The sequence below is a fragment of the Bactrocera neohumeralis genome, chromosome 6 (genome assembly GCF_024586455.1).
Source record: "Bactrocera neohumeralis isolate Rockhampton chromosome 6, APGP_CSIRO_Bneo_wtdbg2-racon-allhic-juicebox.fasta_v2, whole genome shotgun sequence".
In the NCBI taxonomy this organism is placed as follows: Eukaryota; Metazoa; Arthropoda; class Insecta; order Diptera; family Tephritidae; genus Bactrocera; species Bactrocera neohumeralis.
Genome location: NC_065923.1, coordinates 45662724 through 45679702, shown reverse-complemented (window position 1 = coordinate 45679702; position 16979 = coordinate 45662724). Strand labels below are relative to the sequence as shown.

The 16979-nt window shown below is 35.6% G+C and overlaps 1 protein-coding gene across 11 annotated transcripts in view; it reads left to right on the top strand.

The window, feature by feature from the left end:
- The first annotated feature begins 431 nt into the window (after window positions 1-431).
- LOC126762750 (protein nervous wreck) overlaps window positions 432-16979 on the top strand; it is a 31220-nt gene continuing 14672 nt past the window's right edge. For 2 of the 11 annotated variants that reach the window (XM_050479756.1, XM_050479755.1), the window contains exons 1-3: window positions 674-808; window positions 12013-12242; window positions 15868-16951. In XM_050479756.1, the coding sequence (XP_050335713.1) occupies window positions 764-808; window positions 12013-12242; window positions 15868-16951 (1359 nt within the window). In that variant the 5' untranslated portion in view covers window positions 674-763. The other 9 variants (XR_007667512.1, XM_050479747.1, XM_050479751.1 and 6 more) reach the window with 7 other exon arrangements.

Genomic DNA, 16979 nt, shown 5'->3' with positions numbered 1-16979 from the left:
TATAAATCAGCCAATAGAATTCCCCAGCTGCTGACCGTGTACGATAATTATCGTAACAAATATTACCTCATCGTCACGCAACCAAGTTTATGGCAACTTGATGACAACGCGATAAGCGCTGGAATACAAACAACAAACATTGAAAAATATTGGTAATAGTTGCAGCTGGTGGCGCTTACTATAAATAGTCAAAGTAATGAAAGTGAAAACAAATTCAGGAAGGAGCAAAGCAGTAGTTGATAATACAGAGCGTTATACGAGAGAAAATCGGTGTGCAAAGGATATATGCAGTGCGCATGCCCTCACATGAGTGTAGGTTGGAAGCCCAACTATTTGCTTCCAGTTGTCATATGAATGAATGATTTCTACTAACTGCCAATTGCTGTGGAATTTCGCTGTTATTCGGGAGTTGAGTGTATCAGCCTGTCATTCAGTCGGTTAGTCTGCCAAACGACCAGGAAGTACCTAAACGCAGAGCTATTTTAATTGTGAGCATACATATGAATGATTGTGTGTGACGACTTCCAATGAGAAAAGTGGAAGATGAAATTTGAAAAGAAATTTTCAACGCAACCACACGAAATCGATAAGTTCGCAGGAAAATCAGATATTTTCAGACTGCGCGACCGTATTTTTCGCTGAAAAATTTGCTAAAACTGGTGAAAAATATAATTTTTATTAAGAAATTATAATATTTAACAGAAGTGTTGCTGAAAAGTGTGAAAATCTATAGTGTGACGAATATTATAAGCAATTTGTTTAAATGAAAAAACGACAACACAACGAAGTGGATATGTCTAAGAAAAGTGTTAGCACAAAATTATATATTAAATAAACGCAATTTTGCCTGCTAATGTGAAGTCATTAATTATTTAGTGCGAATCCAATAACTGCATACATGAAAATTAAATTTATTTTATGCTCCTATATAAATATATGGATATTCGACGTACTTAAACTAAATGCTTGTGCGATACTTTTGCTGATGTGCTTGAAGAAAAATCATTATTTTGTCGAAAAAATCGAGAAATTGGATATTTGCATGTAAACTACGCTAAAAGTAACGAAACAGCGGTGTTTCAATATACAGTTTTAAACCTCTTTTTCAGCTCATTACATAAAGTGTGTATGTGAAGTGCTTTTTAGTGCTATGCTACATTGCTAGTTCAATATTTCTTTCAATTTCGCATAAGCGCTCCAGTATACTAGCATCTGCACGGCTTTGCCGTCAGATACATGTGCTTATATAATAACTCGAAAATTTCCTATCGCGCAGTATATCCTTTTTACATAGTTTGTGTGATTATACACACTCATACTTCTGGTGCCTTGTGCCTCTCTTAACCAAAAAACAAAGTAAAACGAAACAACAACAAACAAACTAATCAAAATGCTTTCTGCTAAGCTTTGAATATTTGTGTGCCATTACTACTCGTTATTTTCTTATTTCCTTATGATTTTCATTTCCTTTTTCCTTCGATATTCCAAATAGCTATTATGTCCGCATTTTAATTGAAAATAGTCGTTTGCTAAGGGTAAAAAGTAAAATAACGTAATCTATCAACTGCGTCACTAACGCAATATCGAAAAAAAAAAAAAAAAAAAACAATAATAAACAATTAGAGTAATATTTTTCCAAATCTATCTTGAAGTGGTTGCGCTGAGTGCAGTTCCAAGCAAACACACTCGAAAATGCAGCCCCCGCCACGTAAGGTAAGTTCCGCCCCCATGAATTTGGCCGAAAAAATTTATGTATGTGTATTAAAATGTACGTTTCACTCGTGTTAATGTGTGTGTTGTTTTGTAGAGTACTGTTTATTTCCCCCTTTTTGTTAACATTTTCGATGTTGTCATTTACTGTTCCGTGTTTAGTTGATTTTTACACAGACGAGAAGGCGCTAAAGTAGACACCCACGCGTTTAGTTTTCTGCAATTATTTCTTCAACTTTAGTTACAACACTTACATACATATGTACATATGTATATATAGAATATATAGAAAAAATATAATTTTCAAATTTTATATGCACTTTTTAATTAGTTAGCGCAAAGTATAAGGCCTAATAAAAATAAATCCATAATTATTCCTATAGAAGACTTTAGTAATCTGTATCTTGCGTTGCAAAGGATACTTTTAGACGTGTGGTTTTCTGAAAGAAATAACAGATATGTTTAAAGAAAAAACAAAGAAACTTCAAATTTAATGCGGAATGTTTATTATAATTTGAAAGAACATTCTTTTTCATTTATTTGTGGAAGATTATCTCTTTCAAATGGTGGCCGCGGCTACGTTTCAGGTGGTCCTTCCGTTGAGCCCACATTTCGATGACTAGTTCGAGCATTTCGACAGGCAACTGGCGAATGACACGCGTAATGTGCTGCTCCAAGGCCTGAATGGAAGCGGAATTGTCCGCATAGACTTTAGAATGTAAAATGCGCCAAGTCATTACATACGTCAGTCCTCAAGATAGGTGATGGTTTTTCGAATTACGCTCAGTATGCCGATTATGTTGTCAATAAGTTAAGCGACGTGCGAAACATATTCTTTGTAGAACGTGAATTTTCGTAATAAAGTTGAACGATTTGTAAACGTTGTTCAGGCGTAAGTCTTTCCATGATGAAATGCCAAACCATACTGAACAAAAATAAAATGACAGCTTGACACGATAAACGCGTGATCTGACAAAAAAATACTATTGAAAAAGCTACCTCTCCTTGGATCACTCGGTATAAGGATAAAGGTTTGCCATTATGTTTCGTGCAAATGACCGCCGCGGCTGGTTCCAATAAATTCCATCCGAGAATTCCAATTTCGAACACTTTTTGCAGCAATAACATACCCAATATTCTCTTCTAAGGCTGCAATACTCTCAGGCTCATCTGCTTAGACAAGTACCTCCACATAACCCCACACAAATAGTTCAGCATGTTAAATCGCTCCATCTTGGAGTCCACGCCACGCGACGCGTGATAATGCGCTCACCAAAAATTTTTGTCAATAAAGTGATTGTTTATTTGGCTGAATAGCATGTAATAGCGTCGTCTTGTTGGAGTCAAAGGTTGTCCACATCACCACGTCCAATTCATTCGGGACTTCTCCCATACTCTGTTCCACCTCTCTGAAGATGTGCATTATCCACTACAGTAAACGCGGTGCAAAATAGATCCATGGCCGCCGAATTACCAACTCTGCTGGGCGATTATGTCGATCGAGTGTTGGACGCAGCACAAATTGAACCAATATTTTCGTAATAAATTTTCACGATTTGCAAACGTTATCCCAAAGTATGTCTGTTCTGGTAAATGCCGCTAGAAATATAAGATTTTGTACTAAGAAAAACTTGTCAGACAGTTTTGTGAAAACTTGTCTTCAATTCTTTCACCGCGCGTGAAATATGGATTCCAATCAAGAACAAAATACGCTACATATTAAAGTTTATCTTCGATAAATCCGAAAACACAAGTCAAGCGCCAAGATGCTCCAAGCTCCAACCACAACTTCCATTAGAAAAACGGCAGTGTACGTACATTGATAGTGACTTGCCAGAAGCTGTGGAAGCTTCGTTAAAAAGTTTTTAAGTACATCTTATAGTCTGGAACCAAGTGATTACTAGCTGCTCCTATCTATCTATTACGTATAAGTTTGCTGGTAAAAAGCCGCCTCTTTTATTAAGATTCTCTCATAGGTCATCTTTGATTAAAACGGTAAAAAACCTTATTAAAATAGATTTAAGCCAGTAATACCGGCAAATTACAAACGCTGATCATTAAGGTTAAAGTGAAAACTAGTTTTAAAATTATCCGGTGCAACTATAGGATCTGAATATTTCGAAAATTTCATTATTTATTGATAAATTGTGGTATTAAAACTATGTATTATGGTCTATCAGATTTCAACTATTTTAAACTATTTTGCCCCATGAACAAACTCATTGTTTCACACACAGTCAATTAACGTATTTTAAGACGATTCGTATTTTATTTCAGTTCTATAATTTTTGGTTAGTTAAGAGTACGTCTGTAAGCTAAAATAATTTTGCTCCTTGTAGATATATATTTAATTTTGCCAACGAATCAAAAGTGAATGAACTAATGGGAAAAGGTAAGCCACAGGCTAATCGCGGGACTTTCATCTACATGGTTACATTCACTAAATTTAAACATTTGGCATAAATGTGTTTGTGGAGAGCAAACAGACATATGTATAGCAACTTAGCTTTTAACACTTCCTTCAATTTGTAATTTTAGTAAAATTGTAGTTGCAGTTATAGTGTTATTATGCAGTATACGCATTGAAGTATGAGTTCATTAATCGATCATAATGAAGCTGCTTTTGTAGAATCAAGTAATCCATAATTACTCCGCAATATCTTTCAAAACTTTATAATCACACCTAACTTCAATAGTATTTATCATACACTTTGTTATACACTCAAGATCAAACTTGACCAGAAGTGGTCCATTTAAACTGCGCGTACAAGCCAAATCGATAAATATTTTATTGCTATCTTGGTACAACTGTTATTTACATTCATGTAAATGTTTGACCTACATACATATGTCAACTAGTATGTGTTTGTTTACGACGCGAACAGTTTGTCTGGCTATTTTTATACTTGTATATTGGGTCAATAGCAGGAGAAAGTCACAGTGAGCCAAATCTGGTCAATACTCAGCTCTCATTTCGTGTTTGACCAAAAAGTCAGTCACAAATATGCTAGACTGTGATGGTACATTCAGATTTTTTGGTACGAGTCTAGTATTGACATGCTTCATACCCAAAACAGTAACCAAATTAGTGATGTTGAAATCCTCTGCTATCTCCCAAATTTTAAAAACAATTTCGTGTACTGTTTATTTAAGTGGTTCGATGCTATCGCGGTTAATATCTCATACAAAGAATTATATGTGCATCATGTATTTTCTTAAGGTGGGCTGGATCAATATTGGCCAATTCTTGGTCTATTGCCTTGTTAAGGTTTCCTGCTTTTTCAAGCTGTCTACCGTTCTGGAACACTTTGGCAGAGAGGACACCCCAAAGGTTCTCAATAGGATTCAAGTCCGGACTTAAGGCGGGCCAGTCCAATACAGGTATTTTTCGCTCTGTAAAAAAGGATTTGGTGACCTGAACTGCGTGTATTGATGCATTGTGCTGTTGAAAAGTCCAGTCGTTGCCATACAAATTGCCACCAAACTGTATTAACTCACTTTCAAGGAGACCCACATACATTTAAGCATTCTCTCGGGTAGAGATGTAGCACATAGATGACTTTCCCCTATAGCAGAACACAGCCCATACCATCACACTGCCACCGCCAAACAAACCCTCGCTTAAAACAGGATCGCCGATCTTGGCGCATATCTCTAAAATATCTTTTACAACTATCAGGGTCATCTAGATTGAACTTCTTTTCATCACTAAAAATGACGTTATGCTATTTTTAATTATAAGAAGAGATCGTCGAGTTACATGAGACAAGTTTTCAATGACTTCACGCCCTGCACTGAATGCTTTGTGCAATTTGAATTAAAACACATAAAATTTTAAGCAAACTTGTACTGTAGTTTGATGGTAACAACGGGTGAAATCAGTCTAAAGTCCGAGTCCTATATATTTATTTCAGTTTTATTTTAAACATACTTAGTTGAATTTGGTCTTTTTCACATTGGGACTGGATATACAATGTATTTCCTGGTTAACTTTATACACACTATATATCAGTCAATATGTTTACATTGAGAGACACGGAGATTAAGCCTAAATCCGACTGTATTAGTTCTTTGAAAGTGAAGTAGAACTTTAACTAAATGATGCTGACCTGTATTTATCAAAATTTCATTGGTAAATATTTTTCATATTGCTAAGTACATAAATTGAGTTTAATCATCATCAGTTCATCATCACATCTTGTCTCATCTAAAGGAGATTCCGAAAAATCAGTTAATGGTTTTGTTACTTTAGATATAGGATCGATTTTAGATAAAGTTACAATGTGTGTTCACAACACATTTATTTTTTAATCCTTGTTATTTTCATTTTACATTGGAACAAAAAAGCTCCCGGAAATTGTAATTAAATTCACCGGGTAAATGATTTTTCAAAAAAATATATTTTGCTAAGTTCGTAGGACGATCCTTAATTACTGTTGCAAATATGAGCGCGAATTAATTTGGTGAATATTTTGGGTATGAAACGCGTTCTTGCTTGACGATTAGGCTAAAACCACGTCTTGAAAGTTCGCTCAAAAATCAAGATGATCCTTGTTGTTTTTCGATATTCGTGGTTTGCTGTTATATTGAGGCGTTTGCGTGAGAACATCAGTCAAAAATGGCCGAAATTGTGGAAGAACAATTCATGGATTTTACACGATGATATTGCACCATCGCATCAAGACCACGATTGTTACCAAATTTAAATCCAAAAACGCAATGAATACCAACGATCAAATACAGATTCACCATATTTGGCTCCATAAAATGTTTTCTTTTTCACCAAACTGAAATTGCCGCTCCGTGAACCCGTGATCAGTCGAACGAAGAGATACAACAATATTCGCTGAAGGCCATCCCAAAACGTGCTTATGAAAAGTATTTCAAGATTTAAAAAAGTCATTGGCATAAGTATATTACATCTGGTGGGGATTACTTTGAAGGCGAAAAAATAAATATTGATGAATAATTAAATATTTTGCGTTTTATTTTAAATTTCTGGGATCTTTTTTGTAACAATGTATTTCATTAAAGCTCCTTTTATCATTTCTTTTTTAAGTATAAGTAGTAATGTGCCGTTCATTCGGCGATCCCATCAACTTTGATACCTTTATTCTATCATCTTTAGATCCTGATGAAACCGCTCTCTCTACTCCTCACTATTATTTTCTAATTATCCGAAATAGAACCTGAAAGTTGGCCCGATGATTTTAAACAATTTCTTAATAATTTAGGACTTTATAGTTACTTAGAAAATTGTTGACTAACGATATAAACGAACCGAATTGGTGCGTTGGAATTATTATAATTTTCTTGTAGGAAAAGGGGATCATTGATAGTAATACTTCTTCAAATATTTTGGAAAGGCAGGAGGCTTATTGGTCTGTAAAGTATTCCCCGGGGTTTTCTTTCATGATTCTGTGAAAATAGCTTTAATTTAGAGTACCGATTTCTACACATTCGACAACGTCATTGTTGCTGAAGGCTTTCCAATGACTTTTGAAATCCAAAGGGAGATTTTCAATAAATATTACAGAACATTTTGTAGTTTGTAAGTTTAGATATCTGCACGATTGAATTTTTCATATAATTTTTGACATATTTTCGGTAAGTAGCCTACGAGTTGTGATGATTGTATGCGAAACAAGTGAAGAAGGGCTAAGTTCGGGTGTCACCGAACATTTTATACTCTTGCATGATAAAGTGATAATCGAGATTTCATTATCCGTCATTTACATATTTTTCAAATACCGTATTTATGTAAAGTTTTATTCCGCTATCATCATTGGTTCCTAATGTATATATTATACAGAGAAGGCATCAGATGGAATTCAAAATACCGTTATATTGGAAGAAGGCGTGGTTGTAAACCGATTTCACTCATATTTCGTACATGTCGTCAGGGTGTTAAGAAAATATTATATACCGAAACATGAAATCGGTTTAGAGCCTGAGATATGGTTTTTGGTCCATAAGTGGACGATGCCACGCCCATTTTCAATTTAAAAAAAAGCCTGGGTGCAGCTTCCTTTTGCCATTTCTTCCGTAAAATTTAGTGTTTCTGACGTTTTTTGTTAGTCCGTTAACGCACTCTAAGTGATTTTCAACATAACCTTTGTATGGGAGGTGGGCGTGGTTATTACCCGATTTCTTCCATTTTTGAACTGTATATGGAAATGCCTGAAGGAAACGACTCTATAGAGTTTGGTTGACATATGATAATAGTAGTTTTCAAATAGATATGTACAAAAAACTTAGGCCAAAAAATTGCGTCCAAATATGCCCCTCCCTAATGCGATCCTTTGTGCCAAATTTCACTTTAATATCTTTATTTATTGCTTAGTTATGACACTTTATAGGTTTTCGGTTTTCGCCATTTTGTGGGCGAGGAAGTTGGCCGATTTTGCCCATCTTCGAACTTAAATTTTATGAAGCCAAGAAATATAACAGAACATTATCTCAATTTTTATAAGTTTTGAACGGATAAATTGTATTCAAACTTGAATCACTTTGGTATATATAACCCTATATCTGATTTTTAGGATTTTCGAAACAAGTTAGTGAACAAAACGAGTTGTGATGATTGTATGCGAGAGAGAAAAAAGGTGCGCTGAACCCTTGTCTTGACTGGAAAAATAAATTTTCTTATTAACATCCGAAAACACTAGTTTAAAGTCATTTTACGACTGTGATGTCGTTATTATTATTATAACCCAACGATTACCCCCGCCAACCGACGCGAGGGGCGCATCCGCATACGTTTGGAATCAGCTAACTCATGAAGGGCAAGAGAGTTTTTAAGCGTCGAGATCTAAAACTGCTTAGCTACAGAAACATAAAGTTCAAGAGCTAAGATTTAAAATACGTTATAAACAATTGTTGCGAATTTATTTATTGAGAAAAACCAAGATAGTCTTTTTAATTTCGAAAAGTGAATCAGATCAATCAAATGTGCAAGAATGAGAATTTAAATCAAGACATATGTGACAGAATGGTTCGTTAAGTTCAAAATTTGATCTACAAGGTTTTAAGAGTAAGGGCCTAAACTGCTTCGAAAAGTGAACCGGGATATTGAATTGAACTTCAGACATGAGAAAAGAACTGTTAACTGTTCCATTCAGGATTTTTACCAAGAATAAAACACAAAGCATTTTTCTACGACTCGCAAGTAGATTTATAAGTTTTAAACGACTAGGGTATGGAGGAGGACTTAACCTAGAATCCCATCGGAAATACACTAAGGTAGAAAGTAAAAGTTGTTTTTGTACCGACTCTAACTTGACAGAACGGATTTAATAACTATGAGTGTAACCAATGTTGTAAAATTGTTTTAGTAACACACGGATCTCTAAATTCTTTAGACCAACGTTTAATAAAACTGAGAATACCTTTTGCTTTCAAGACTATGGTATCAATATTTAAGACTAAAATTAAGTTTAGGGCTTATAGTAACTCCAAATCAACAAAATTTAAACTTGCTGTAGTAAATAGTATAAGAAGAAGGGAGCCCAGATCTACGAGAAAGCACATTGTCTTACATTTTTTGAGATTCAATGGCAAATCATTTCTATCACACCAAGCAACCAAATTGTTTAAGTCTGTTGGGGACAGACACCTTTCATCAATTGAAGTGTATGATTTAAAAAGCTTTACATAGTAGGCATATATTAAAATTTTTAAGAATTCAATGACAGAAGAGATATTATTAATAAATAAGAAGAAAAGAATAGGATCAATATGACTACATTTTGCAAGAGTCGCCTCAAATATCACTCGTTGTGTTCTATTATAAAGATAAGAAGATACCCATTGAAGAAATCTTGCTTGAAAGCCCAGACGGCCAAGTTAATGTACGACCGTCGAGTGGTTTACTTTATCGAAAGCTTTGCTAAAGTCAGTGTATACTTGTATAACAACCTCATGCTTGTGTTCTCTAAAACCCAATGATACATGGTTTAAGAATTCAAGTAAATTTGTTAAAGTATATTTCCATTTACGAAATCTATGTTAAACGCTCTTAATTTTAGGTTGCTAATACCGAAAATTATATTACACATTTCCTAAGCGAGGGTTCGAATCACTACCATTTTCTAGTATGATAAAAATAGCTGTACGCGATGGAAAATTTTTGAGCTCAAAATCGTAATCAGAAGTCCACAAATACCTTACGAGCCTCTTAGCTCATCGTTGAGCAGTGTACATAATGGATCAAAATATAAAATACTAGCTGACCCCGCAGCCGTTGTCCTGCGAGAAATTATGTGTGTTCGAAATGAAAAGAAAGTTAAATTTGTCATTTAATTTTTGTTTATTTTTGTTTTCAATGTAACGCAGCTTGATAAACAACATTTTTTGGTTTTTATTCCGGTGTACAGAAAAGATGGTTTTCCAACTCGTGAGCACGCCACGGTCGTGTGAAAAACATAATATTTCCAAATTTATGCCTTACACTATGCGACTATCTTTAGGTGATTGTCATCTCACATGCAATTTTCACTGGAAACGAAATACGTTTGAACTGAAATGGGAAATCGTTAGAACTCAATGGAATTCGTAGAATCAAGCATTCTGCCCCTTGTATTCGATAGGTGCGTCACAATCAGTCGGGTTCCATTACACAGTTTCGTGGCATGATGATTGCGAAACATAATAAAGACCGATCCTACTTTGAGACGCAAACGATGCGGTGGCATACCAAGACTGTCCAAAGAATTCAGAAATACCACTGGATAATTCATTGTCAAGACGATCGATCGATTTGTATGAGCGCTAGTCTCCCGGAATTTGACTTTGAATCTTCCAGTTTAAGTCAACAACATCGGTATTTTTGGCAGCTAACATTGCGCGTGCACTTAAGGAATCGTAGTTACGATAATTTGGCCAATGTCCGAACATTTGTGATGAGCTCATCTTTCGTGAATTGACAAAGGGAAGATGGAATTGATATCGAACCACCGGAAGTATCAACCGAAATTTTACGATTTCCAATTTTTAGCGAAGGCCATGTAAAATGTCTTCGGCAATGTCTTTTTTGTTCGTATCCCATAATTGACGCGGATTTGAAGGCTGATATGTCGAAATGATTATTGCGAAAAGTGTGCGAACTTCATTTTCATTAAAGTGATTATCATGTTCCAGCAATTGTAATTGCTGGCATGCTTCTTAAAAAGTTGTACACACCGTACCATTCACAGTACGCAATGACTCAAATGAAGATGAACCGCGTACATTAATCAATAGCAACCGAAGGTAGGAGCAATCGTCGTTTTTCGGGTGGATTGTGTAAATTCGTCCTAATGCATTAGTTGAGAACACATCTGGATGTCAATCTACTGGATGCATTCCATGTATAATATCAAGGTATTTCCGAATAGAGCAATGTTCTCGCAAACGGATCAGTGAAGAAAGTTGAGAAAAAACTCGTCAATGTGAATTTTGTTGCTGGCGGTGTTTCCACTGGCTGCACTGTATTCTTTGAGTTGAAATACACATTAATATAAACACATAAATAGCATGGTTTGAATTTGGTTAGCATTTTCATTAATGTTTAAAATGAAATAAGTTGTTGTAGTGACATAACTCCAATAGTTAGACATATGCTACCGCGGAGTTTTTTGTAGACATTATGATGTTCTTCAATATTGTTGTACATTATTTTGTTCTATCGCTAATAGTTTCGGCAGCGCATTCGACGAAAGACATTTTAAGACTCATTTTTCTACTCCTTCGGTTACATTGTTCAAATTTTACCAATGATCCCTAATTTTTTTCAAAATAAAATGTAGCCTATGTCAAATTGGAAGAATGTAGCATTCTATTGGTGAAATAATTTTTTAAATCGGCCCCGTACTGAGCCTATTCGTTACAAACATACAAAAATAGGTAAAAATCTGTCCTCTTTACAATCTTAGTATAGATGAAGTAGTCTTACAACATGAGCAAAAGTATTTCAAAATATTTGGAAAATCGAATTTTTCCATGTTATCCATTATTAATTAAGTATTTTTTTTTCTTACGTAAATTAAAATATATCGTAGGTTATTTTTTTATATTATCATTAACGCATTTTGTATAAATACGAATATTTAGCATGTTTCTTGCTTTATCTAATTTGCTTCTGCACTTTTAATGAAATCTGCCTGAATAAGTGCTTTTATTATTTATGTACATATATATAATTTTATTGCTTTTACATATTATAAACGTGTCCGTATGCTTAAATGCTTTTTTCCTGTACGTGCCGCTATTCAAATTAATGCTCATCGCACGCTCTAACATTTATAAATATTTTCTCTTTCACAGGGAAATTATGTGAAATTCTTAAAGAATTTACACACAGAGCAAGTGGCCAAATTGCAATTAAAAAATCAACATGAATGCGATTTGCTCGAGGACATACGACAGTTCACTATCAAACGTTCCGCCATTGAGAAATCCTACAGCGAATCGTTGCTCAAGATCTCCTCGCAGTATTTGAACAAAAAAATACCAAATATACCAGATATAAAAATGGAAGGCATGGAGGAGAGATGGTGAGTAGAGAGTAAAGTAATAACCTCTAGTTGTTTTCAATCGGAGATTTAAATAGTTTAGTGACTATATTTACAATGTGTGTACATACGAGGGCGGTGAGAAAAGTACTTAGCTTCAACGCCAAATGGTAACACTATCGCAAGGTAGTACGAATAAGCGAAGAGATTTACAATCTTGTACTTAATACCTACATTCACTTGAATGAGAACCGCTTGTGGTAGCGTGGGGTAAGTTGGTGATTCCATTTTTGTTTTTGGAAAGGAAATCGCGTAGTGCAATCATTGAGTACTTGGGTTCTGTACACGGTGACTGCACGGTGGATGCACTTCGGGTTTTGAGCTTTACCAAGATGTCTCCGAAAGCTTTTACCATGGAAAATAATGTGATAAAGATTCGCGATCTCTCATTAATGGACTGTCGATTAAAACTGATTACTGAGATAGTAGGCAACTCAAAAGACCTTGCAGGTCTTATTCTGCGTAAAATATTTGACATGAGAAATAGGTAGACACGATAGGAATTGGCGAAAAATAATGCTTCCCAACATCAAAACGCTGTCGCCACAGTCAAATTATTCAAATCACACTACGAACTGTTGCTGCTTTCAACGTCTTCTTCAAATGTGTGCACTTTTTGTTCTCAAAATTTAAAACCTACAAATATATAAATTGGAGCATCGCTGGGTCAAGTGTATTGAGATAAAAAAGATACTGCGCTGAAAATTTTTGGCTATTTCTCCGAAATTTGGGTTTTCTCTGTAGGATAATGAGTTACCGAATCGCTCTCGTATACTCATAGAAATATATAATTAACATGTGTACATATAAGTAAGTGTTGCTGGTAATTGAACTGTCCTTCCTTCTACAAATGTTTCTGCGCTGTGTACAATTTTTTTGTGTTGCTCTGATTGTTTTCAGTGTTAAAATATTTATAACAGTGCTGTCCATTGTTTTTCCTAACGCCACTCAATTGATATCCTTGACCTTGACGCACTACAAATATTCCATCTGCTGCTCATATTATACTATGTATTATGTATCACAAAGTGCTCATGACTGTAGGTTAGGTTGTATTAAATTCGCGTTGGTGCTTTTTCTTATTGTTGAACGCAAAATAGTGTACAAGTATATGAGGAAGTAAAAAAAAATGTAAACAAATTTAAAAATTATTTTCAATTGGGAAGTAGGTTTTCAAAGCTTTAAACAAGGTTAAAGACATTGCTGTTACACATTCGATATTCATTTAAAAAGTCATAAATCAAATTTCCTAAGCTTTAAAGCACAATTTATTTCTTTTTCTTAACGGGTGCTTTGTCGTAGATGCTGCGAATTGCCACATACATCTGTATGTGTACAAATATTTGTATCAACATCCTTCACCTAAGTTGCTCTTTCATGTGAAGGTTTGTAAACATGCGAAGGTTTGTATGAAATATATACTGGTAAGCAGAAATAAAGGAAATGTGTGCTTGAGAAGAGTTACTACATATTTTAGATAGGATCGGTGATTTAAATGTAAAAGTGGGAGGTTTATCTTTAAGTTCGAAATTGTGAAAATAAATCAAAGGAATCCAAATATTATAGTTCCAATTCTGATTCACTCTGAGTAATGACAATGAAAGTTGTTGATTTTGAATAATTATTATTCGCATGGATTTATGACCTATGAAACATCAAACGTGGTGATGACGAATGACTGAATGATGTCACTATGTGGAATTACAATATTTCGAATAGCTCTTTGCTAGTTGTCATTGTGGCGGCCGCTGAGTGTCTTGTCACAACTGCATGCCGCCTTCATCTGTTTCTTTTGCAGAGATTATCATCGTACACAGTATGATTGGCAAAAGTCTACTACATATTCGACACCCAGCTGAGGTGATTTTACTACGGTTGAGCTCTGCAACTATTACCGGAAATTTTTCGAATATTTTGTTCCTATATATGTTTATATACTCCATATATCTTCATAAATCAACTCTTACATTATAATTAGTATTCAGTTTAGAGATATCTGGAACACAGATGAGAATTGAGAATACGATGATTCAATAGATTTCTGCATAGAGGGAGTTTGAACATAATATTAAGTGAAATTTCATAGAATATAATACGTACGCTAGATTTATGCATTCCTCGGCAGACATTTGATATCTTTTATTCGTCTGCTAACTTCATTAGTATGACAATATCATGGAGAACAAATTCTAACCATTAACTTGATCAAAGACTCTTTGCTTTAAGTTGCTTGGTTTTAAAATTTGTTAACTATGTGACAGCAACATATAATACGACCAAACTACACATAAATGACTGTTATTGAAAGGTCGTAGTCATAGTCTTGCCTCCAGTAACCTTCCAAAACGCTCAGAATGGAAAAAGCGGCACTAAGAATTTTTATTACAGCGACCAATAAATTGCTTCATCGATTGACTTTGAATTCAAAAAACTGTCGAAATTACTTGTAAAGGTCGAAAGAAAAAATTCTAACTTCGACTGCACCGAATACCATTCACAGGTGCATTTCTTAAAGCATAAAAGGATGTAAAAAGATGCATATCTTAATTTTGATTCAAATCAGTTTGTAAGGTAGCTGCATACTATAGCAGCTCGATCTGCACTATTTCTTCGGCTGTTCTACATTTGCCTTGGACAATTACCCACGCCAAAGTGGCAAAGTGTCGAAAAAGAGCGTCCAGAGCTCGCATTCGTCATAGGAAGTGTGCAGAATATACGAATATAACTATGAATTATAGGGTATATGTCTACATCGCAGTTCTTCAACGTTTCCAATGAGTCTTTTGAGTTTTGCTTCTGCCCCCAATGGCACTGCTTGTGATCATGTTCACCTTTTATCTTCAAACGTCGCACGACGTTGTCATTATCTATCTGTCAATCAGTCAATCAGATTTTCTATTTCTTTGGTTTTCAAAGCACATACTTCTGCTGGAAGCAGCAAACTCAGTTGAAATCCATCCAATACTATTCTAGAAAAGCGTGTTTTCAAATCTTCGCCGATTGTATCCAACAGAGGAATGTACACTGAGACCCTGTAGTATTATCCGCAAGTTATCACACAGAAAATTTCGCGTTTTTTATTCGTCAACTTCAGTACTGCTGCCATTTCTTTCGTTTCTGAATAAATGGATCGAAAATGTTCCTCAGCTTTTTTTTCTTTGATTTTGAAACGTTACAAACAGCGTATCTTTCATCTTTGATGCCTTTGTCAGCTTGATCGATTCTTTCTGAAGAATCACACTGAGTGAATGAGATAGAGATAGAGTGAGATGAGTATCGTTGCTTTTCCCCTTGTTTCTTTATTTTTCCAGTTACAATCGAACATATCACAGATGGAGCCAAGTCGCTTCAAATTTAGCACTTTCAGTTACGGGTCTGATTAGATTTAGCCCTTGGGGGGGCTTTTTGGTATATTTTGCGCGGGTTCTCTGATAGATAGTACATTCTTATCAAAATCGTTGCGATAAAAAATCATGTCATAGCCTTGGCAATTAATTTCTCAAAGTATTTCTTATGAATATTATTACAAATTGCAACAGTCTCTTTAATCAGTTAATAATTTAATTGGTAATAATACTTAGAAAATTATGACATTTTCTTCGAACAGGAATATGTGGAGCGTTTGGCGTACGGTACTCGAAGAGAATGAAAAATTAGCACGCGCACGACTCGCAGCTATCGAAGTGTTCCAGCAGCAAATTGCTGACGAAGCTAAAGTGCTGCGCGATTACAAATTGGCCATTTCCAAAAAGTCACTCTCACAGATAGTGAATGTACAAAAGGAGTTGCACCTCAGCGTTTCCGATGTCGATAAGACAAAAAAGCAATATTTCGACGAGGAGCATTGCGCACACGATGTGCGCGATAAAGCACGAGATATTGAAGAGAAACTGAAGAAAAAGAAGGGTTCATTCTTCCAATCGATCACTTCGCTGCAAAAGAATAGTGCACGTGTTACATCACGTAAAGAATTGTTGGAAGAGAAATCGACGGGCGCACGCAATGACTACATACTCAGTTTGGCCGCAGCGAATGCACATCAGAACCGTTACTTCACAGTCGATCTGCAGACAACGATGACCACTATGGAGAATTATGTATTTGAACGAGTAGCCGAGTACCTGACACTGATGGGCCGCACCGAATTGCTCACCTGTTCGGCCACACAGAATTCGTTCGGCAAAATACGTGATCAAGCACAGCAATTGACGCGCGAATACAATTTACAGTGCTGTTATCTCTTCTATCCAGTATTAAAACAACACATACAATATGACTTCGAACCGTGCGATAACGATCCGATAAGAAAGATCACCACCGAACATGAATCGGCATCGGAGACACTTACGAAAGAGGCTAAGAATTTGGCGGGACGTGTAGTGAAGGAGAACGTAGCTATACGAGATGCCGCAAAGAAATTAGCCATTTGTGTATCGCTACGGGATTCGGGACAACGCAGTGATCCTAACGATCCTAATGGACCAGATTTGGACACGAAAATTGAAGAGTTTAGGGATTTGATTCGCCGCTCTGAAACGGAGAAGGCAAAGGCTGAGGCATGTTTGCAAAGTTTGCGTGAGGGTGGCATTAATGTTGACGAATGGGTGCAGGAGGCAGAGATTATGGGCGTACAAGAATTGGCACGCTCAGCCAGTTCCATCTCTATGCGTACAGATGCTTCTGGACAAGGAGTGAGTACAGCGGATAAATAAATATAAA